Source organism: Electrona antarctica, assembly GCF_951216825.1.
Source record: "Electrona antarctica genome assembly, chromosome: 23".
In the NCBI taxonomy this organism is placed as follows: Eukaryota; Metazoa; Chordata; class Actinopteri; order Myctophiformes; family Myctophidae; genus Electrona; species Electrona antarctica.
This window is the reverse complement of record NC_136804.1, coordinates 17,064,544-17,088,516: the sequence shown is the minus strand read 5'-3', so window position 1 is coordinate 17,088,516 and position 23,973 is coordinate 17,064,544. Positions and strand designations below refer to the sequence as shown.

General features: G+C 43.2%; 2 protein-coding genes across 5 annotated transcripts in view; both read left to right on the top strand.

Moving 5' to 3' along the window:
* The window catches only part of abcc9 (ATP-binding cassette, sub-family C (CFTR/MRP), member 9), an 86,121-nt gene extending 72,341 nt beyond the window's left edge, over positions 1–13,780 (top strand). For 2 of the 4 annotated variants that reach the window (XM_079494881.1, XM_079494879.1), the window contains 5 exons: positions 4,468–4,576; positions 6,704–6,807; positions 7,049–7,182; positions 7,752–7,814; positions 12,910–13,780. In XM_079494881.1, the coding sequence (XP_079351007.1) occupies positions 4,468–4,576; positions 6,704–6,807; positions 7,049–7,182; positions 7,752–7,814; positions 12,910–13,044 (545 nt within the window). In that variant the 3' untranslated portion in view covers positions 13,045–13,780. Of the gene's footprint in view, positions 1–4,467; positions 4,577–6,703; positions 6,808–7,048; positions 7,183–7,751; positions 7,815–10,720; positions 11,032–12,909 lie in introns of those variants that run through there. The other 2 variants (XM_079494880.1, XM_079494882.1) reach the window with 1 other exon arrangement.
* A 3,530-nt stretch (positions 13,781–17,310) lies between these two features.
* On the top strand, positions 17,311–22,290 carry kcnj8 (potassium inwardly rectifying channel subfamily J member 8). The gene is made up of 7 exons (XM_079494121.1): positions 17,311–17,899; positions 18,868–19,016; positions 19,215–19,375; positions 20,017–20,156; positions 20,527–20,626; positions 20,720–20,836; positions 21,638–22,290. The coding sequence occupies exons 1-7, from the start codon at positions 17,547–17,549 to the stop codon at positions 21,890–21,892; spliced, it is 1,275 nt and encodes a 424-aa protein (XP_079350247.1). The 5' UTR covers positions 17,311–17,546; the 3' UTR covers positions 21,893–22,290.
* The last annotated feature ends 1,683 nt before the right edge of the window (positions 22,291–23,973 follow it).

The window sequence follows — 23,973 nt, the reverse complement described above, 5'->3', positions numbered from 1 at the left end:
ATTTTTCTGTTATGTCTGTATGCTATGTACCCCACCGCTAGGGGACATTATTTGCTATGTACGTGTATATATATACTCTGTGTATATAATGGTTGAGCCCCACGGCAGCTTTTAACATTGATCCGGTTGCTATGGAACGCCTCCGTCACCACCAGCTATGGGACGTTAAATCTGATCTCCGTTTAACTCGGTTATAAGCAGGATTTTCAAACCTCCATAAGTCGGAAACCAGCAGAGCTGTCCATGGTGGATCTTCAGCCATTCGGATGTAATTTGTGACTTTGTACTGCGTCGCTCCCGACATGCAAGCGTGTTTGGCGAGACGTAAACAGTGCGTGCTTGTGCTAATAATACTAAAGTGTGTGTATTGAGTGTGTGTATTGTGTGTACTAACTCCTTCTCTTAAAGTGAATGCGGATGGTGGCATAGGCTAACTTCATTTATGCTAACAGCTAGCGGCAGAGAAAGAATTAAGGGTCTATAATTAGTACATGTACTTTTAGATTTTTAAAGGGGTAATTGGCTCTTTATTAAACTCATTTGACCTGGAACCACTTACCTCATTAAAGAATCAATGGGAGGGAGATTTGGGACACAAATTTCTGATGATGTTTGGAAGGAAGCGCTGGATAGGATACACTCCTCTTCAATCTGTCTAAGGCAGGCCTGTCGAACTCAACTTGGGGCGAGGGCCACATTGGTCAAAAGGTCACTTGATGTGGGCACAACGCGTGCTCATGCTGCCTCAGTCACTGCTATAACCACATATATGTGTGTGTGTGTGTGTGTGTGTGTGTGTGTGTGTGTGTGTGTGTGTGGGCTTACCATATGGGACCCATGTAAGCCCCACTTGGGGCCCACCTAGGGCCCAGGTAGAACCCACTTAAAACCCACATGGGCAAGCCCAGGTCCCACATAAAAACGCCCAGTTCCATATGGGTTGCATATAGTTAGCCCACCTGGCACCCATATAGGTAGCCCACCTCTGAACCATATGGGACCCACATAGGCGTGCTGGCTGGGATCAGTCTCAAACGGTTATCTGAATAGAGAATTCTGCCAGCTGTGAGAGTTTGTCCATGTACCTGTGTGTTTAGCTCCATTAGCTCCTTTTTTGTGCAGTTACAGACATCAACGTGGGGAAATTAATCGGGACGTTTTGTGACAGTTGCTTCTGCCACTTAATTTCGTTTGAAAGGCAGCAATGCTGCGTTTGCATGTTGTCTGTTATATCCACCAAAAATGAACCCAGTCTGGGTCATCCAACTGCACAAGTGGTTTCCCTTTATCCTTCATGAATTGTCCGATTTCTGCATGTAACAGAAAAAAAACGTCTCAACACAGCTCCTCTGCTCAGCCTTCATACCTCTGTGTGGTAGGGCAGGCCATGTCCGATGTCTTTATTAGACAAAAGATTGTCGATGGCCAGCATGCACTCTCTGATAAATTCCCCTTTGGAATGCGGCTTTGATGCGGTAACCTTAAACTGAATAATAGTATGCCTTAGACTCTAAGGCATACTATTATTCAGTTTAAGGTTACACATCGCCTCCACTGGTCCAAAGTAAAATTATCTAAGTTTGTTCCTACCATGGATCCTATATGTGATCGTTGCAATCAAGATCAAGCTACTTAGCTACCCTTGCACATGCTTTTTGGTTTTGTCCAAAGCTAAATACATTTTGGCAATCAATATTTAAAACATTTTCAGATGTATTAGAAGTGCCCATAGAACCCTCTGCCACCATCGCAGTGTTTGGAGTTATTTCCCAAGATCTACGTCTTAGCCGGCAAAACAAGAATATGATATCCTTTACATCTCTTTTGGCTAGGCGGCTAATACTATTTAAATGGAAGGAAATACTACCACCAACCTTTAAATCTTGGGTTAATGATGTTTTACATCATTTGACACTGGAGAACATTCGCTACTCCACAAGAGGGTACGCTGGTGCTTTAAAATGTTACACCATTTGGCAACCTTTTTTAACATATGTTGAGAGGATGAACGCGGCTGACATCAACAATCCTTAACTCATTACACTGACCCTACTGTAATTGTTTTTATTTTATTTTATTTTCATATTTTAATTTTGTTATTGTTATTATTATTATTATTTGTTTGCATATTGTGTCTAATATTTGATTAATTTCTTCTATTTTTGAATATGTTGTGTATATTTGTATGTGCCTTTTATTTCATTGTTAACACATTGGCTGCTACATTATCTTGCCAGGCCTGATCTTCTGGTGCTATGGGCTTAACATTGAAGGAAGGAAATTATCAGTGGCTTTATAATGTGGGCACCACATTATAAAGGTTTACATGACTTTCTGCCTCAGTCCGTATATAGCGAGCTGTATTGAATAAGTAGAGAACAGAATATGGGACAGAGTTGCACCACTCACTTCACAGGGGTGTGATTTTTATTATTACAGTAGAAGTTTACAGACCAAACTGTAAAAATGTTTACATGACTTTCTGCCTCAGTCCGTATATAGCGAGCTGTAGTGAATAAGTAGAGAACAGAATATGGGACAGAGTTGCACCACTCACTTCACAAGGGTGTGATTTGTATTATTACAGTAGAAGTTTACAGACCAAACTGTAAATAAAAGGTTTACATGACTTTCTGCCTCAGTCCGTATATAGTGAGCTGTATTGAATAAGTAGAGAACAGAATATGGGACAGAGTTGCACCACTCACTTCACAGGGGTGTGATTTTTATTATTATTACAGTAGAAGTTTTTTTCTTATGAAAGCAGAGAGTCTTCTGTTTCATACGGTATATAGTATTTATATGTCGCTATAGGCCTTATTTTGTGAATCTTGAGTTCAGGTCCATGTCTTCTCTGAAGTTATATCTGGTGGGCGCAAGGTGCATTCAATAACCAATTTCTGACAAACTGTACATGGGATCAATGTGTACTGTTTTCCTCGTAAAAGTACACATTCAGGGCTTTCATTCGGTGTATAGGATGTATAGGATATTTATTGTGTTCATTTTTATATCTGCCTGTCAATGTCTGTGACTTTAAACTTTCCATAAGTCTGCTTTCTTACTCGAGGAGGAGGAGGAGGAGGAGGATGATGATCGCCTCGCCGAATCTATCGCATAGATTGCTTTCATTCCGTCGATCGCACTAACAGGGGACATCAAAGTCTTGATCAAAGTCCCACTAAGAAGCTTTGATAAAAATAAAAAAAAAGCCAAGTGTTTGAATCTGACAGCTAAAAGTCTGGATCTATAGAGGATGTGTATTGTTGGGCATAACAAAAAATTATGTCATTCTTGCGCCTAATGTTTCTCTCTTGTCCGACCGACCGACATCCCGCGAGACTGACCGACATGGTCGGCGGCATTTTGATCTCGCTGTCTCTCAAACATCTTCAGACATGGTCGAACTTGACAATTTTCTTTACTTGGAATCAACAGTGTGTCTGAACACTGATAGCCCAGTTGTAATTGTTATATCATTGTTTACGTGCTAGAATATTCAGCCAAGATTACAAATTATTTCCGCACGCACGCACGCACGCACGCACACAGACACACAGACACACACACACACACACACACCACACACACACTTGCGCATGCACGCAGGCTCACAGTACAGCTGTGGGGGCGTTCTACTATCAGTACATTTGTTTTGGCAAGGCTGACCTTATAAAGTCAGGAAAGAGAAAAAGGAACAGAATTCTAGCTAAAGTGTTAAGATAACACTCATGACCTTATGATACATTATCCAGCTATGGAGCACGACTCTGGACGTTCACACACAAGATGTGATAAGATGATGTCATGTTCAGTTTGGAAAGAACACTTTAACACAGTCTAAATAAACTGTAAACCACATGAACCGACCGTCCCTATTCTGGGCATGTCATAATGCACTAACATTCTGCACAATGGGCTTTATGCACACAGAATAACTCTTCCTACTTCCTGGCCCCTTCCCTACTTCCTTCACAGGTGTTACCGAGGATACTAATTATGGCTCTGTTCCATTTAGTGTACAGTGGTTCTCAAACTGTCAAGGACCCTCATAATTCTGAGAGGGTACAAATGGAACCAAATGGACCCATAAGGGTCCCCATCTGAAATGTTTTGGGCCAGGGAACCCCAGAAGAGAATATTATATATATATTTGTGTATATATAAATGATCCCAAAAGCAGATGTACAAGCTCGCAGCACGGCACAAAGTGACACGCTGTGAGCTTGTAGATCTGCTATTTTTGAATAGACAACATATAAATGGATGAAGTGGTTAAGATAATTGTGATGCTATATTGACTACTTTTGCTGGGGACCCCCTTGAACCCCTGGGGTCACCAATGCTGTGAGCAGCATCAGACAGCAACGCTGTCGCAAAACACACGTCGCCAACCTGTGTGTGTGTGTGTGTGTGTGTGTGTGTGTGTGTGTGTGTGTGTGTGTGTGTGTGTGTGTGTGTGTGCAGGGAAGATCATCATAGATGGGATAGACATCTGTAAGATGCCTCTGCAGACCCTCAGGTCTCGACTCTCCATCATCCTGCAAGACCCTGTGCTGTTCAGTGGAACCATACGGTACGCACGCACGCACGCACGCACGCACGCACGCACGCACGCACGCACGCACGCAGACAGACAGACAGACAGACAGACAGACAGACAGACAGACAGACAGACAGACAGACAGACAGACAGACAGAGTCATATCTGTTAAATCAACGATTCCCGATGGTTCACAAGTAATCCTTGTGAACCATCTGTCCACCAACCTCTTGCAATATTATAAATATTTGGAAATCACAAGATTTTAATGATAGTATAACAATATTATAAACATTGATGGTACGCTGTGTTGTATCCTTATTTTCATCTGAGGTGGGTAAAATAAATCTCTTTCTTTGGTCCCTGGTCGTGGAACGACCTACAGACCAGAGTCACCAGACTCAAGTTGGCCTCCCAAATACCCTTGAGAAGTTTGAAATGTCCTCACCAACATTTACACTTGTTCGCATGTGTAGTAGAGACCATCCCATTCCCAATCCTGGGCCAGAGTGAGAAAAAATCCCATCCTGTCCCACTCCTGGTAGAATGACACCCGATCCCAACCCGATCCCACTCAAAATTACTCCCACTCCCATCGTTTTTTTCTAATAATAATAATTTTGTAATAATAAGTTAGTCATTAGGAAAGGCGATGGATTTTGTGTTCTTTTTAGATTACTGTTTCATGTTTTAATTCAAAAGATATGGCACCAGGAACAGTTAACCTGTGGTAATATAATCAGGCTAATTGATGTCATTCCTGCTCCTCCCCGCTCCCATTGACTTTTCATTGCCGTCCCAATCCCGGGATTAAGACAAATTTTAATCCCATCCTGCGGGAATCCCACGGGGACCCACGGGGCCCGTGGGATGTTTGGAACCGCTGAGTTAATTCACTGTACGAAGGTTTTTTTTTAAAAAGGGGCTTTGGACTCAAATGACTTGTCACTGGAAGACACCCGACCAGCTCCCAGCTGGGAGGTTGACGCTTTATAACCCAGCGGGACACTGTGCTGTCTCCTCTACAAACGTCACTGAGAGAGGTCACTCCTAGGACATCACCTCTCTCTCTCTTTCTCTCTTTCTCCCTCCCTTCATCTCTCTCCTGTCTCTGACTCTCTCTCTCTCTCTCTCTCTCTCTCTCTCTCTCTCTCTCATTCTCACACACACATACAACACACACACACAGCCCCCGAGTCTGTTTGAAGTTCGGAACGAACGATAAAGTGTGTTTATTATGAAAGACAAAGAGCATGTGCAGTTTGTTTGGACAAATACACTTCTCAAGACGATGGAGAGAGAGAGAGAGAGAGAGAGAGAGAGAGAGAGAGAGAGAGAGAGAGAGAGAGAGAGAGAGAGAGAGAGAGAGAGAGAGAGAGAGAGAGAGAGAGAGAGAGAGAGAGAGAGAGAGAGAGCAGGACCAGTTTCAGACTCACTCAACATAAACAAGACAGTTACAGTAGAGCAGAAGGGAGACATGGAGTACTGTCGAATGCAATAAATGTTGCATTTATATAGCAATTAGGGGTTCAGAGTCTTGCTCAAGTTCACTTCGACACTAACCTGCTGCCCTGTATGCATTTAACATGCAATTGCACATATCTCTGTCGCCAAATACAAACATTAAAACACAAACTACAGTGTAATAGTAGTGGAATAGAGCACCGGTTCTCAATGTGGGGTCTGTGAACCCCCAGGGGTCCTTGAGGCCTCCAGGGGGGTCTATTTCCCAAACATGTTGCCTGGTACAAAATCTTCAAAGTGGGGTCCATATAGCCAAATGGGGGTCCTTGACATGTAAAAGTTTACAGTAGGAGTGCAGAAAGTGTTATCATTCATGCAGTGAGAATGCAAAGTGAAGAGTTACAGTATCCTATTACTAGACCATCTCTCTCTGATTGTACATGTGTCCTTCCAGACTTACTCTCTCTCTTTCTCTCTCTCTCTCTTTCTCTCTCTCTCTTACTCTCTCTCTTTCTCTCTCTCTCAAGTGTAGGATATAGCGCTACTAGAATAAGGAAATGAGTAAACAGAGCTTCAAGAATAGTAGTCTCTCTGTCTCTCTCTCTCACACACACACACACACACACACACACACACACACACACACACACACACACACGCTTACGCACTAACTCCCTCCCGCTGACTGCGTTCCAGGTTTAATCTGGACCCAGAGAGGACGTGTACAGACGACAGACTGTGGGAGGCGCTAGAGATCGCTCAGCTGAAGAACATGGTGAAGGCTCTGCCTGGGGGTCTGGGTATGTCGCCCGCACACACTTCACACAAACCAATAGATGGCATTGTCCAACTTTGGGTAGCCTTAGTGGGACCAATAAGATTCTTGTCGACTAAATGTACACTTGATTTTGTGTCGACAAAACAATATTTTGGCAGGCCTTGATGGTACTTAATTCTGAACAAACATACATACAATATCTTGTGTGTGTGTGTGTGTGTGTGTGTGTGTGTGTGTGTGTGTGTGTGTGTGCGCACGTTCAGACGCGGTGGTGACAGAGGGCGGGGAGAACTTCAGTGTGGGTCAGAGGCAGCTGTTCTGTCTGGCCAGAGCCTTCGTCAGGAAGAGCAGCATCCTCATCATGGACGAGGCCACTGCTTCTATAGACATGGCTACGGTGAGTGTGTGTGTGTGTGTGTGTGTGTGCGCGCGTGTGCGTGCGTCAAATCTAATCGAATTGAGAGGTTTTTTTATGACGTGCCTCCCCTTTTCGGGATGTTTTTTGGGCAGAATCCTCTTATCTCTTATTTCTACAGCGTCACACAAAAGTATCCAAAAGCAGCTGATCTACAACCTCGGCACGGCGTGAAGCTTGTAGATCTGCTACTTTTGAATTTGAATGCTCAAAAGTCACTGTTTTGGACATATGAGATTTCCACCCGACCCGACAATAATATGAACAACAACAAAAAACATCACAGAACTTCACGGTTTCTGTAAAGTTTCAGGTTCTGTAAAGTTTCAGGTTCTGTAAAGTTTTGTGCGTTCTGGAAGGTTCTGGTTTTAACCTTCGTAGTCCAATTGAGCCTTAATATAACATTGACATTATTGGGTGTGCCTTTGTGTCAGGTCACTCAGGTGTCCATATAACAAACTGTACTGAACCACTTTTCACTAGCATGCCGTGTTCTGTTCCGTTCTGTTCATAGTGTTCATAGTGTTCTGTTCCGTTCTGTTCTCTTACAGGAGAACATCCTACAGAAGGTGGTGATGACAGCGTTCGCTGACAGAACAGTTGTTACTATTGCAGTAAGTCCTCCCTCGTATTTGGTCACGAGCGGAACGTTCTGGATTAATATTTAATCCCGAACGTTCTCTGTTTGTCATTGTGACACATGTCCCCTTAAAGGTTCTGATGGGGGACATAGTTGGGGTGAATTTCCCAGTAACTGTGACAGTAACAGCGTTTTCTTTCTCTTCTGTGCAGTTTTAGTGAATTAAATACTTGGGAGATCAGAGGAGTAATATATTCATATTAACCTTCTCAGGGGTTACAAGCTTTCTGCAGGTAAAATCTACCCTGTCTTAATAATATTTCCTGTCAGGCACACGGGTGTTACAGGTTTAAAGTTCCTCCCCACAACTACCAAGACTGGGTTCCAGTTGCCTCTGGCTTGGCTGGGCATGCGTAGGCCCTGTGCAAAGATATTCAATTATTCAGATATGCCATCCCAATTGGAACCAATGTGGTACACAATTGGAGCAAAATGTTACACAAACTAGTAACTACAAATGCCGTCTGATCTCGCAAACGCCCGATGTTTACTGGTGCTAGATAGTGTGTTGCTGGGACAGAGAAAGGTAATACAGTAGATTTTATCGTGATTTGTCTTTCTGATAAAAGCCATTTTAGAATGAAAATTTCTGGAAGATTGTGTGGCTTGTGACGATCGGGTCCAATATTTGGTTCAGTGACCATGGGGCTAATGAATGGTTCAGAAGCTGTGTTCACGTTAACTCTTCCATTGGAAATCCTGCTTCCAGTCTCCTATAAAGGTGGCCCTGTCCCAGATTTGCAGAAGGTGGCATACCCATTTCCTGTTCCAGTTCACTTTCACATTTGTTTTAGTAGCCGGTTTGAACCGGAAACACATACGACAGATTCAATCTGTATGTTTCCAGTTCAAATCTATTGCTGGGCCAATCACTATGGGGAACTAACCAGATTGGGTACGCCACCTTCTGAGAACTTGGGGCTACATTACATTACAGTCATTTAGCAGACGCTTTTATCCAAAGCGACTTACAATAAGTGTATTCAACATAGGTAGGGAACAAAAACTACTAATCACCAGAAGTCTTTAGTGCATTTTCTGCAAAAACAAGCAACCAAGAGTATACCTAGCGCTAAGGTAAAAGTGCAATATATCAGCTACCTATTTCCTTAAACAGATGAGACAAAATAGCTAAATCAAATGAGCATGAGCTATAACAATTAAGTGTATCGACTAAACAAGATCCAATAAACAATACAACAATAGAAAACAAGCGTTCGTACAACTAGTTAACAACAAGTAGGTCAGGCAGAGAGGAAGGGTAGTGTTTCCTGAAGAGGTGGGTTTTCAACCTGCGGCGAAATATGGGCAGTGACTCTGCTGTCCTAACATCAGTGGGAAGTTCATTCCACCACTGTGGGGCCAGAACAGAAAAGAGTCGTGACCGTGTGGATCGGCCAGAAGGACCCTTCTGGCCGATCCCTACAGTTATGCACAGAGCTTATTGTCCATGATCACGGGTATCGGATGCCGGGCGGTGAGGGAGATCTCTGTCGCTGCACTAGTGACTCCTACGCCAGTGGTAGGCAACACGGCCCGTGGTCCGCCATATTTTGTAAATAATTTCACTGTCAACTTTCCTCTTGAGAAAACTTCTCTCAGCCTGTGTGTTACATGCCTTTAATTGAATTGTTTGTCTCCCTTCTAAGTCAAGATACCTTGAACCATGAAAGAGCTCTTGTTCCAAAAGGAGCATGACTCTCTGGCCCCAGATAAAATGTTCCTTTGAAACTTTTTGACAAACTAAATATCCTCTAAGTGCCACATTCAAGTATGAGGCCTGCACCTGTAACGTTTTATTCTGTATGTTTTTCTATCTATTGTTATCTATTGTTATACCACACACTTTTATAACAATATAGTTATTATTATTGTACATAAGGTTCCAGTACCTAAATTAGCCATTGATTGTGTTCTGCCCCACCATCTTTGTCTTTGAAAGAGTTTGGCCCGAGGCCAAACTTACTTGCCGACCCCTGTCCTACACGTTCGCCTGAGAGTGTAACTGGGAAGTGTGGCATGTTCATCCACATGCGTAATTACACCCTCCCAGAGAAACTCCTCTCTAGGAAGAAACAGCTGGTGACTGCATATGTGTCGGAGGAGACATGTGCTTGTCTCTACAGTACACCCTCCCACACGATCAACTGTAGTGGTTAGCAGTGACAGGGAATACACAGTGTGTGTGGGGCAGAATTGGGAATTGGCATAAAAAGGATAAAACAAAGATTGTCAAAAATTTATTTCCTGTGTAATCATGAAACTTGAGATATTTGAAAACAACTGGGCTCCTGCATTGTAGTCAGTGTTTCAATTTGAAAATCATTGAAACCGTCTATATAAAATAATAATGGTGTCTTTACGTAGATGCACTCCTCTAGCCAAGAGGACTGATTCTCTGCATCTATCGTTGGAGACATCTATCTTTCTCACACCTCCATGACTTAAAAGCATCCTCCCCTTGTATTTTCCTGCAAACATTATTTTCCCTTGCTACACTATAAAGCCCCGAGTGTGAATTAAACTCTGAGAGTGTTAAAAGAGAAATTGACCATTCCTTACAGGTTAAATTGGCACTCGGGTGTTTACAGTGATGTGTGTTTTCCTAGCTGAACTTTCCAAATGCATTTATTATCTGAATGCAGACTTGATCTTCCTGCTCGCTTCCATCACTTATCTGCCCTCCTTTCCCACCCTTTCTCCTTTCTATCTCTCTTTCTCTCTGTGGTTCTGGGGTTCTCTCTCCCTCATTCCTTGGTCTCTCTTTCTCCTCTTTGCTCCCTCCATCTACTCCTTTTCCTCTCCGTCTGTGTGTCTGTCCATCTGTCTGTCTGTCTGTCTGTCTGTCTGTCTGTCTGCGTGCGTGCTGCGTCCATGCAGCATGGGGTGTCCTCCATCCTGGAGGCAGAGCAGGTGCTGGTGTTCTCCTCTGGGATCTTGGTGGAGTGTGACTCCGGTTCCAACCTGCTGGCCCAGGAGGACAGCCTCTTTAGTGTGCTAGTGAGGACTCACAAGTAGACCCGGACCGGACTGACAGGCCCATTCTGGTTCACATCGGCTCCAATCCAGCTTTGGTCTTTTTCTCTCTCTGTCTTTTTCTGTATTTCTCTCCCCCCTCTCCCTCTTTCTCTGTCTCCCCCACTCACCTACTCTCTTTCCCTCTCTCTCTCTCTCGCTTTCGTTTTCTCTCTCTCTCTCTCTCTCTCTCTCTCTCTCTCTCTCTCTTTCTGTGTATCGTGCCCCCCCCCCCCCCCCCTCTCTTTCCCTCTCTCTTGCTTGGTTCTGGAGGTGTGGGTCAGGGTGTGAGTTTGGGTCCGGGTCTGCGGAGGCCTCACTGCCACTGACAGCCCAGCTGGTACTGCAGAAACATCCATCTATACTGCATGCTGCCTGTGCAAGCATATCGACACTGGCGGGCGAAAACCTTCTGTATCATGTTACTTTCATGGGTGTCATGGAAAAGAAGCACAAAATGGCCAATCTACAAGCTCACAATGTGTCACATCTCTGTGTGGGTTTTCTAAGCATTGAAAGGTATTAACAAGAGCTGTGACTAAATGATAACTACAATGGATCCATTGGAATCCAGGTTATTTCTTTTACATTTCCTGAAAAGTAACGTTTTTGGACATATAAGGTTTCCACCTGACAGCGGCGATATGTATGATGCCTATACATCATCATCCACTGTGTTTTCAAATTGTTCTATTTGGGATTTATTTTCCTATAGTTATGCATAATTATTTGTTTTGTGTCATTGGTGTAATTTTGGACGATACATTTTATTGTAAAAATGTAAATTATCCAGCTGATCTACCACATTTTAGGGAACATTGCAACACACACACACACACAGAGACACACATGCACACGCATGTCGGCATCCGTCCCGAAAATCCAGTATGGGTTGGGCTCCGCTCTAGTAGTCTACAATGTTACTTTAGTTTAACCTGAAATAGTTTAACATTTTAAGTACCGTAATTTCCGGACTATAAGCCGCTACTTTTTTCCCATGCTTTGAACCCTGCAGCCTATTCAACGGTGCGGCTAATCTATGGATTTTTACAGCTAACAGCCACTAGGGGACCTTCTAAATCTATCTCTATGGCCGGTCCACGTCCACCTGCGGCTTATAGTCCAGTGCGGGTGGATATGTACACATTTGTTTTTTTCCCTAAATGTAGCTGGTGCGGCTTATATTCAGGTGCGCTTTATAGTCCGGAAATTACGGTATAAACACATAAGTGTAATCTAAAATTAATGTTGTTTAACCTTAAAGTGTGTGTAACTGGACCACATTGCTCATACTAGTGTTCATAGTAACTAAAAATATTATATCTTTGTTTTTTCCCGCCTTGAAATAACTGCCCTGTGTTTTTGTGCATGACTCCGTGGATGTGTTGGTCTTCTTCTTGGACATACTGTAACCACTTCAACCCTACTGTATGCTTAGTTGACTGGTGTCGCCAGGGCTCTATACTAGGCCAACTAGTGTTTCCCTCTAAACCAACCGGAGTCTTTGCTGAAAATAGCCGACCAATCGGGTATTTTTATCAAATGTTTGCTACAGAATAAGGACGCGATAGAGCATCGCAGTCCCGCCCCCTTTCATGACGACGACAGGCCCAGAAAAAGATTCCCCATGCATTTTTCCCATATACATATATACAAAGTATTTATTTAAAGATATGTAAGCCTCGAACAAAGCCAACTCGGAACGTGACAAATCATGATTAGAAAGAACACTTTTTGTTGTTGTTTTTCTTCTTTGTAATTACTTGTTTGGCCCAAAATATTGTGTTTGTTGTCATGATTTGTCACCATCCGAGTTGGCTTTGTTCGAGACTTACAGATCTTAAAATAAATACTTTTTGAAATGTCTGCATGGGGAATTATTTCCTGGGCCTGTCGTCGTCATGAAAGGGGGCGGGACTGCGACGCTCTATAGGCTTCAAGTGGTTAAAATAAATCGAACAACATGCAAAAGAAAATGCATGACTCTGTGGATATGCTTGTGTTGTTCGTGGCCTTGCCGACCTGCGTGTAACTTGCGTTCGTTGTGTCCTCAGCACCGTGTCCACACCATCCTGACCGCCGACCTGGTCATCGTCATGAAGCGCGGCAACATCCTGGAATACGACAAGCCTGAGACTCTGCTGAACCAGGACGGCCTGTTCGCCTCCTTCGTCAGAGCCGACATGTAGTGCTTCATGCACCGTTGGTTCCCCAAAACACTGGCTCGGGAAAGGTCGAATTATTATTATTTCAAAATGTTTTCAAAAACACATTCTCAATTTTTTTTAATCTCATATCTGTATGCACCGTCAGCCCGCCAGCACACGGCGATGTGTTCGTCAGTGTCTTAACCAGCGTGTCCCCTCCCTCGCAACTTGGTGGTTGCTCGGTGGAGAGGTTGAGTCTCCAAAAAGCATTTCAGGCTCGTGTGTCTCCGGATTAGAGCAGGGTAGTCCTGTAAGCTGAAAGTTGAGGTAGCACTTCACCCCTTTTCAAGATTGTCTTCATACAATTGGTCCTCGCGAAGGCTATGTTATACGATGAAACCATTTAATCACTCTGCGTCTCATTGGCCGAGGGCTGTGGACAGTTCAGAAATCTGCCTACCAGTAACATTCTCAATGTGGGTTCCAACTTCCAAGCTACAACTACAGCCTTTCTCTATCTGGGAAGTTCAGCATGGTGAAATATAAGTCATTTTTCTTGCATTAATATGTAATAATGAGATAAGAGTTTGACATCTTGTTCGCAATTACCACAGATGATGTCCTCAGATAGATAGAAATGGTAGTACCATCTTATAATGCATTAGTGAGGACCACTTAGTACTTACATGAAGATAGGTTGAAAATGGGTGAACACAGATTATCACTTATTTGTCAAGGTGTCAGTTTACACATAGATCAGTCACATTCATTCATTCAGTTAATCGACTGTTTCTTAGAGCTCACATATTGATGAACTGTTAAGCATCAGTCAGTCTGCCAATGAATCAATCAATTCAGTTCATAAACTGATCAATCGTTATGGCAGCGTTTCAATCAATATGTTAATCAACAGATACATTACTTGACCAGGGTTTTAATATTTTACCAAACTGCCATCATGTATGTAAAATTGATTGATTGGTGAGTTGGTTGGCTGACTGATTGTTTAATTGGTGTAAAAACGGTGTCCTGTAAGGATCTTTTTATATGAGTAGAATTTCATAAAGCATTTACTTTTGTTGTTTGACACTGTTTGTTATATTTTATCAGTTAATATACTATATGAATCCATTGTATTATTCCTCATCACTTGTATCTAAGCAATAACAACCTTTTTGCTGCAGACCAGGGTGTAGAATTGCATAACTGTTTCTCTCACGGAAAACACAGTGAAGACTTAAATGCTATTACTTTAGGCCCTGGTCTGAATGCTCTAAGTTTATATGAATGCCGTGCCATAGAATACAAATGGATAGAACTGACCTTTTAATTGAAGTCAACCACAAACAAGGGACTGCTACATGGTAAATACATCTACAGTATCCGGCCGTGTAGACTTCATGGCAATATGTCAATGGTCACACTAGGACTTGAATGGGTCTGGCCTGACTGGCGGCCATGTTTGACGTACCATACAAAGTGCCCTGCTCAGACATGACTGGGACCAGTCTTTGCCTCTTTGGTGCACCCGGTTCTGTCAATTGTGTTTCTATGGCGGCTACATTAGTGCAAACACTGTAGGACGTCGCAGGCGTGATAAAACGCCATGCAGCGAGCCCTCTGTCTGTCTGTGGTCATGCATTGCTGAATTCATACTTGGGGACAGTTGGACACCAGAAATGTGCTCCCGTCAGGAGAGGTGCAGTGGCTTAGGGGTGCAGCAGTTAACGTAAACCCTATAGGGTTGCCGGGAGACGGGAGTCCCTCAGGGCTCGATACTAGTATCGTTTCTGTTTTCTGATATTGTAGGGAAAGCTTCCGCTGAAAATAGCCGATCGACTCTGGGGTTTAAGTTAAGTGGTTCATCGAAATCGATGTAAGTGATCATGAACATAATGTATTAAATAATAGCTTTTCCAAAATAGTGCTGCTCAATTAAGGGCTCAAAGTTCAGACAATGTGCATGATTTCATCCTGAGGCATTTCTCTGAAAAGATGCAACCTCCAGAGAACCTACTGTGTCTCTCCGAGGGAGCGGTGTCACTGTCCCACTGTAGGTACCTTATATAGGATATAGTTATTTTGCATATCAGTGAAATTTTTTAAACAATGACTTTGTACTCTTTAGCGCTATAGCCTATACATGCCAAATGGATTTTTAAATGAATGCTTTATTTTATTGTGTTCTCCAGAGCCGTGCTAGTGTCATGTCTGTTTGAAATGTTTGTCTCGTCTCAAGCAACAGTGGCATCTTCAGCGTTACGTTATGGTTTATTTTTTACTCTCAAATCCTGGAGAATGCACGCTATAATGTTCATATACATACCATAGTCGTAGTGTAAAGTGTACTCATACACTAGTGCTCATACTATACTGTACACCACTGGTTCTCAAAGTGGGGTCCAGGGCTCCCAGGTGCCGTCAGGGGGTTCCAGGGGGTACCCAGCAAAACCAGGAGCAGTTTAAAATACATAAGCCCTATTTTATTTGTTTGGCTATTCAAAAATAGCCCGATCTACAAGCTCACAATGCATCGCAATATTCAACGTTTTTTGGGATAAATCTAAAAATATTGTCATTCTTTTCATTTACATATCAATTTGCTGTACACACACACTGCAAGTTAGCACCAGTACCTGTATCGTTTCCTTTGATTATTATTTAATTCTCTTCTCTTCTCTGTCGTTCGCCTGCTATAGCTCAAACTTCTGTTCTAAATTGTTTATGAATGAGGTGGCTGGCATCGTGCTCTTCCATCTTCATTCAGGTTCCTGTTCCCTGGCCATGGTACAATACATAAATACAAAAGTTTACCATTTAAGTTTACCATTGCACGTGTGTGTGACTGTGTGTGTGAGTCTCTCCTAATGGTACCACATCAATACAGCATGGAATTTTGGACAAAATCTTAGCCAACGACAACAACATATTCTTGGGTCTGAGAGGCTAAATCTTGTCAAATGGTGGTCCGTGGCTCAGACGGTGAATAAATAGTGGGCCTTGACATGAAAAGGGTTGAAAACCACTGCTGGTATATACTCCACAAACTGGGCAGTATTGCCTTTTCCACCTAATGCAACTCTTTCATATATAAGCATAAAAGAATATGTAACATGTAACAATGTGTCTGGACACATTCTTCTGTCTTGTTTGTATATGAGATTTTGTTTTAGACTCGAGTGGTTACTTAATACGAACTGTTAACTGTTATAGGGTGATGGTGGTGGACAAAACCTTTAACAACTGAAATGCAATGTCCTTTATGATCAATCGAAAGAATGGGTTTGATCACTTCAATGCGAGGAAAGGTGCTGGAACTTTTACAATTTCAGCATCGTTTATGGCATAGCTTTAGATAATCAGATGTATGTATTGTCAATTCTATCAATACTGCCACAAGTTTACAAAACATTCTTTTGTCTCACCCATCTACATGTTAAAGCTATATGCATTGTTGTGCCAAATAACATTATTATATTCAATTGAAGTTTATTTTTCCTATCAAGAAGGCGCTTTTTGCTTCTGAGAATGCAGTTGAATTGAATAGCCTAATAATCTTCACAAGCACATGCTTGTTTTTTTCTGCAACTGTTTTATTATAAGTTTGTGTTTGTCTTAAGTGTACATAATATAGTAGGCTGTGGAGCCCATCATTTCTAAAAGCATTAGGCCATACACCAAAACAAGTGTGCCTACGGTATTTGTTTTCTTTTTTTTACACTTGAAATGATAATAAAATGGTTTAGAGTAAAGATGTGTTTTTTTTTATTCATTCATGGAGCAAAATATAAATAATACAGATTAATTTACTCTGAAATTCTGAATGCACTCTATTCTGATACAGTGCATTCAGAATTTATCTCTGGAGTTGGTCTAGCTATCTATGAAATACTATACATTGCTAAATGGCGCCATCTGCTGACCATGCCATAAAATGAGTAGTATTATATTGCATTGCATACCCCTGGGCCCGTGGAAGTAGGCTACTTTATACAAACAAACATGTAATGAATATTAATTCATGAATATTATTATTACAACTTCATTTAGATGTATTGTTTTTTCCTGCTAAACGACAGATACAAATATGCAAATATAGGAGTCTATTTCACAAAAATAAATCAAAACATGTCCCACAAAGATGTTTGACGACTTTTGACTGGCTATTAGAACGTTTAAAAGTTCAAACCAAAGCCGTCAAGCCGCCCATAGCCCATGCAGTGTGAGGAAGTCAGACTACGTCAATGGGATTCGGGGAGGATGAGCCCTGTCTGGAAACCATCCCATATCCCACAGAGAGGCTACTGCGCTTTCGTTCCCACACAAGCAACAACCACACTAACTTTACAATACGGTAAAAAAAAATGTCGTAATTTGCGTTGAAACTTCACAGAGACACAACTATTTGAAACATGCGGTGCTGCTACAGGTGGTGACATGCATCGAGCTAGTGCTTAAAGTAAACTGAAAAGGTAGATTTCTTGATTAAGTTGAGGAGGTTGGTACTGGGAGAAGAAGAAAAAAACCAACAACAACAACGAAGGATGTTGGCGAGAAAGAGCATCATCCCGGAGGAGTTCGGCCTGCCGGGGCTCGCGTCCAGGTTGCCCCGCAAGCCGGTGTTCAGGGACCGCGTCAACAAGGCGCGCTTCATCGCCAAGAACGGCGCCTGCAACCTGGCGCACAAGAACATCCGCGAGCAGGGCCGCTTCCTGCAGGACGTGTTCACCACGCTGGTGGACCTTAAGTGGCGCTTCACGCTGGTCATCTTCACCACCACGTTCGTCAGCAGCTGGCTGCTGTTTGCCATGTGCTGGTGGCTGGTGGCCTTCGCCCACGGAGACCTGGGCCCGCACCGAGACAGCGGCGGGGTCCAGCAGTGCGTCACTGCTGTCAAGTGAGTTTTTTCTTTTACGCGTTGGTTAAATCGTTTTATTATTAAAATAATACGTGCATTGGTCATGTCATTTTAGAGTTACTGTCTGTTCCAAGTTTAGTTGTTTTAGTTTTGCACGCGTGCATCTGCATGGCCAGTTAAGTTATTTTGGTAGCTACCCGGCAACAGGGAGTCTGGGAGAGGAGATTAGGAATTCTTAACTTCTCCTCACTCCATCCAGTCCTCTCTGAAGCCTCCATGATCCCCCTCCTCCTCGTAGCCCTATAGCCCCCATCTTAACTTTCTCCTTTTAACTTTAATTCCCTCTCTGTCTTTTTCCCTTTATAGCCTTAAATGGTCTGAATTCTGAATTTAATTGTAAATGGGACATTTATGCACTTTACAATGTCAATGTGCTGTGCATTACATTCACCCATTCACACAGATGGGATGAGGAGGAAACCAGCCTAGCCATCTGGCGATCATGGAACCAGCCTTTCCAACCTGCCACTTCTCTGTGTGCCCCGACCCGCCCTCTTATGAAGTTTTCCTAACTTTCCATCCTTCCTTTTCTTAATTCCTTGTTTCCTTCACTCCCTCCCTCCCTTCCTCTCTCCCCCTCAAAACTTGTTTTTCCCTTTTTTCTTTTTTTACCGAATGGGTTCCCAGATTGGTCTCAACTCCTTTTTTTTAACCCCTCCTCTTCCCCTATAGTGCCCACTTTTTCAATCCTGCCCCCTCGAGTCCTCTATCTTCACCCCCCCTCTTCCTCTCTCAATCTCTTCATCTTCACTCCCCTCGCACTCTTTCTCCTTTGCCTACCCCCCACAAGCTCGATATTATAACTGTGTAGAAAGTAATCGTTGAATAGTTGCAGCCCTATTTCAATCGATAGATGATGCTGTCATCCATTACATATGTTTTGAAAAATGTTCAACATAAAATTGTCAACTTGTCACAGCCCTGGTCCTGCCTCCCTCTCTGTGCAGGTCTTTCACCTCGGCGTTCCTGTTCTCCATCGAGGTTCAGGTGACCATCGGCTTCGGGGTGCGTGTCATCACAGAGCAGTGTCCCACCGCTCTGTGTGTGCTCATACTGCAGAACCTTGTTGGACTCATCATCAACGCCATCATGTTGGGTACAGAATAGATCTAGAACAGCTTTACTTAACCCACTAAAGGAGAATTCTGGACTACTCGGCATTATATTTTCAAATGGGGATCCGTGGGATAATTAGTGTCAATTTGGGTGTCCTTGACATGACAAAGTTTGGGAACCACTGGACCAGATGGAGCAGTCAGTTCATACAGTCTGCTGTACGCTTCCATCTTTCCAGGTTGCATCTTCATGAAGACAGCGCAGTCCAACCGTCGCGCAGAGACGCTGATCTTCAGCCGACACGCCGTGATCGCCGTCAGGAACAACCGCCTCTGTTTCATGATCCGCATCGGAGACCTCCGCAAGAGCATGATTATAGGAGCCACTGTTAGGCTGCAGGTACTATCTCCTCTCATCTCTTCTCTTCTCTCCCCCTCCTCCCCTCTCCTCTCCAACAGTCAACAGTTTGATCAAATTAATATCAAATATCTAGAGGAAATATTTAGAGGACCACAATGGCCTTAGGGCTTTATTGTGTTTTTATTGTCAGTGCTCTCTTCTTTTATCACCAAATACATTCAATCAATCAATCAATCCAGTGGTTTTCAACCTTTTTCATATCAAGGCCCATTATTTTTTTGGCATTTGAGCCACGGACCACCATTTGATGAGATTTAGCCTTGTACACCCAAAACTAAAGAATATTGTTATCGTTGGATTAGATCTTGTCCACAATTCGGATTAGGAGAGATAACAGGCAAACGTTGACCAAAATAACAATTCTTCTACATTCTCTAATTGTGTAGACTTCTTGTAAATTAAGTAATGCAAATGTTTTAACAAGACTTGAACTCTTGTCCATTTGGTTTCATTTTACGCTCTAATAAGGGTCCTTTTGGTTACCAACTCTCCATCATTTAGCTGGGGACCACGTGGAACCCCCTCAAGGACCACTGGTCCCCGGACCACCAGTTGAAAACCACTGAATTAATCAATCAATCAATCAATCAATCAATCAATCAATGGTGTGTTCCTTGCAGGTGGTCAGGAAGATGACCACCCCAGAAGGAGAAGTCATCCCCATCCATCAGATAGACGTCCAGACAGAGACGGTGGTGGCCAGCAACAACCTGTTCCTCCTGGCACCGCTCATCATCTGCCACATCATCGACAAAAACAGGTGTGGAGGAGTGGTGGGATGCAGATATATGCAACCATGCATGCGTGCATTGCATGCACGTCCATGCGGTGCACATGCAGGCACACATGTGCAAACGTGCTCACAAAACTCACACGCATTTTATGTTCTTTTACTTCAAACAACCGCCGATAAGGAGGAGCTGGGGATCGAACTGGGACCGTCCGGTTGACCGGTTCCTAGAGTGGCCACTTATTTTCAGCTCTCTCTCTTGACACAAAATTATCCAGCTGATATACCACATTTTGAGGGAACATTGCAACACACGCACGCGCACGCACGCACGCACGCACACACACACACTGTACATTTTTGACTAAACTAGGCCAGTGTATTTTGGCCTCCTCCACAGCCCGCTGTATGACCTCTCAGCCATGGAGCTGCAGTGCAGTGATCTGGAGGTGATCGTGATCCTGGAAGGGGTGGTGGAGACCACCGGCATCACCACACAGGTGATATAGTAATAATAATAATAATAATAATTTGTGGTGTTGTTGTTGTTGTTATTATAATATTATTAACGACCACCGGTATCACCCACACAGGCCAGAACCTCCTACGTCTCAGAGGAGATCCAATGGGGTCATCGCTTTGTTCCCATAGTAACAGAGGAAGACGGCGTGTACTCTGTGGATTATTCCAAGTTTGGCAACACAGTCAAGGTGAGAGCTGAACTGTGTTGTTTGTGTGTTTGTTGTCTGTGGCTGTCTTTACTTTCTAAACGCCACAGTACATTGCTGTTTATCAAATACCAAAAGTAGCTGCTCTATAAGCTCAAAACATTGTGCGTTGTGAGCTTAGGGCTGCTATATGGTCACTGGTTATTGCCAAATGTTTATCAACATAACCAAACACAGCTGCGGTGGTTGTATTTGGTCTCGCTGCTCTTTTAGCGAGACATTTAGATCTTGTGGTCTGGCAGGACCTCTACTGGTTGAACAATGGTACTGCCTGAAGGTCAAAATCATATTTCTCCCCTCAGCCTGATTACCAAAAGTGCTGTACTTTGGCAGGGGACTCGGGTTCAAATCCGGGGTAGGACCTGGAAGTACTGTCTACATTGTCCTGTGTTCGACGGCGGGAAGCCGGGCAGGGAGGGTGATATTTGTCACTGCATGGTAGCACCTGTCAGCAGGATATAACAGCAGTGACAACACACAGAAATTATGTTTGTGGGAAGGAGGAAATAATTGAAAGAAGATGTAGTTCACACACCGGTCTTGAGGTCTTCGAAGACCCAAAGGAGTCGAAACGTTGTATCCATCTCCATGAAATAACATTTGTAGCTCCAGACCCGGTGTGTAAACAACTTCTTTCATCTGTACGTATTTTTGTTCAGCACCCGTATAATTTTTTGAGATGTGTGTGCTTTCCTGCTGGATCCTATTTCTAAGGAGGAAATAATTGTCACAATTAACAACAAAACAGTGCAGGTTTAACGGCCTGTGTTGTGCTCTTTGAAGGTGGCCACGCCTGCCTGCAGCGCCAGAGAGCTGGACGAGAAACCGTCCATCCTGATCCAGACTCTGCAGAAGAGCGAGCTGTCGCACCAGAACTCGCTGCGCAAACGCAACTCCATGAGACGCAACAACTCCATACGCAAAGGAGGGACGGGAGGGAGTGCGGGCATGCGCCGCAACAACTCCGCGCTCGCCATTCCTAAAGTCCAGTTCCTGACCCCTGCCGAGGGAGGACAGAACCCCAACGCGGTCACCTGACACGAGGCCTGGATCCCATTGGCTGCACTGGTCTTCCTGGTAAGCAGGAGGTTCTGGATGCTAGGCCTCCCCCTGCTGGCTGAGTTGGAAATGACACTCCTTCTGTTCCCGCCTTATCTCAACATATTGCCCTTCACTTTTCTACCTAATGTTAGTTACTTTAATCAGTGTGTTTCTCTTGTTTCTTTGTACCTGGGACTGCTGTCGTTATAGTTTTGTTTAGGAGAGTCTTGTTTTGTTGCCCGTTTGAGTCCAGATTTTCAGTGTGACTTTGAATCTCTTGGCATTTGGACGCTATGATAATAATACAAATGTCAACCACTTTTCATTTTTCATCCTCTAGTCTACAGTCTACACCATCACAACGCCCTGACTTTTTAAAACGTTTTTAGCTACCCCAGCTAGGTGTTAGGGGGCTACATGCTACCATTAATCCGACATCTGACCCATCCAAAATCTTCTTATGAAAGTGGACACATTTGTATGGGTTGTGAAAAACTTTTCTCAATCTTCTGAAAGAAAAATAATTAAAAACAGAATAAAGGGATTTTTACTCACAACTTGTGAGTAAAAATCCCTTTATTCTGTTTTTAATAATTTTTCTTTCAGAAGATTGAGAAACGTTTTCAAAAGAATTCCATAAATACTTCAGGTTTTTAAAGCATGCAGCACTATGTAACGTTAAATAAATAAATTCCATTTGGGAGGGGAAAATGAAGAAGTATAGGAAAGGGCGCAGTCGGTAGCGCTGTCGCCTCACAGCTAGAAGGTACTGGGTTTGATTCCCGCTTTGGGACGCTGGGGGTGTGTTCTCTCCTCCGTGTCATCTGTGCCCATACCCAGGTGGGGTTGGCGAAAGGGCTTGCATGTTCTCCCCGTGTCCCCTAGGGTAGGTACCCTCACAAAATCCTGGTCTCTATACTGCAGAAGAAAATTTGAATCAACTCAATTGGTTCTTGAGCTAAAAGGATTGAGAACCACTGCTTTAGAAGCACAGCACTCCAGAATGAATGAATGACTATAGAGGAAACACTGCTGTACACGATGCATTTTACACCTCATGGATTATAGTTTTTGTTTTTGTATACAATGAATAAAATGCACTCTCTGAAGTAGACAACTGGTATTGTGGTGTTTATGCGGTCATCCTTGATATATGAGTTAATCATTAACCTTTGATTCATACAGGATCATAATCTCTAGTCTGTATAGGTCTATCTTCTTCATTATACTCAAAGTGTACCAGAGTGATGCACTTAACTTACGAATGCAATGTTTTCCCCGGGTTGATACCCACTGACAACAAGGTCTGACAACCCCCACCACCCCAACCCAAGGCCGGCCAGTAGTAGGCGATATACCTTTCCATAGTCCGGCAATTATAATTGCAGTGATTCAGGTCAAAATACTTTCTGTTACAGTATTAAATTGGTAAATACTTTTTTAAAGCATGCAGCATGCAGCACTATGTAATGTTCCTCTTCTACCCTGAATTTGAACCCAGTTTCATGCACAAATGCTGCCATTTTACAACAATTATAACCTATTGTATTGTATGGTCATTGCAGATTGGACAAAATAGAATTGTATTCATTCATTTTATTTATTTATTTTTATCCCACAATTTTGTAACCCATTTTTCAACCAGTGCCAATTGCCTAAACTGTAATCCTGGGCTCTACTCTCCCTCTGCCAACCTGGGGAGAGCCCTGAACTGAGCTCATGCTTCCTTCAATGCATGACCTTCAATCCATCACTCAGGTGCCCCGCATGAGGCAGTATAGAGACCAGGATTACTGCATGTTTTTGTGAGGTACCTACCCTAGGTATAGGAGACACAGGGAGAACATGCAAACTCCACACAGAAAGGCCCTTTCGTCAACCCTAATAGGGTACGGGCACTCCTCCACGCGTTGTGGAGGAGGGAACACGTCCCCCGACACGTCATGATGTCAGATCAAAACACTAGTTACTACCAAACTAAGCTAGAACTTCTTCAAAGTAAGCTTATTTTTTTTATTTTTTTGAGCTGATGGCATAAGTACCTTTAGCGTGATGCATGTACAAAACTTTCTTTTTGG

What these genes read in the sequence shown, in the direction of transcription:
- kcnj8 (XM_079494121.1), top strand. Translation starts at nt 17,547, where the DNA reads ATGTTGGCGAGAAAGAGCATCATCCCGGAGGAGTTCGGCCTGCCGGGG. An exon ending in CATCAACGCCATCATGTTGG is followed by an intron (nt 19,017 to 19,214) that starts GTACAGAATAGA and finishes CCATCTTTCCAG; the next exon opens with GTTGCATCTTCATGAAGACA. An exon ending in AGTTTGGCAACACAGTCAAG is followed by an intron (nt 20,837 to 21,637) that starts GTGAGAGCTGAA and finishes TGCTCTTTGAAG; the next exon opens with GTGGCCACGCCTGCCTGCAG.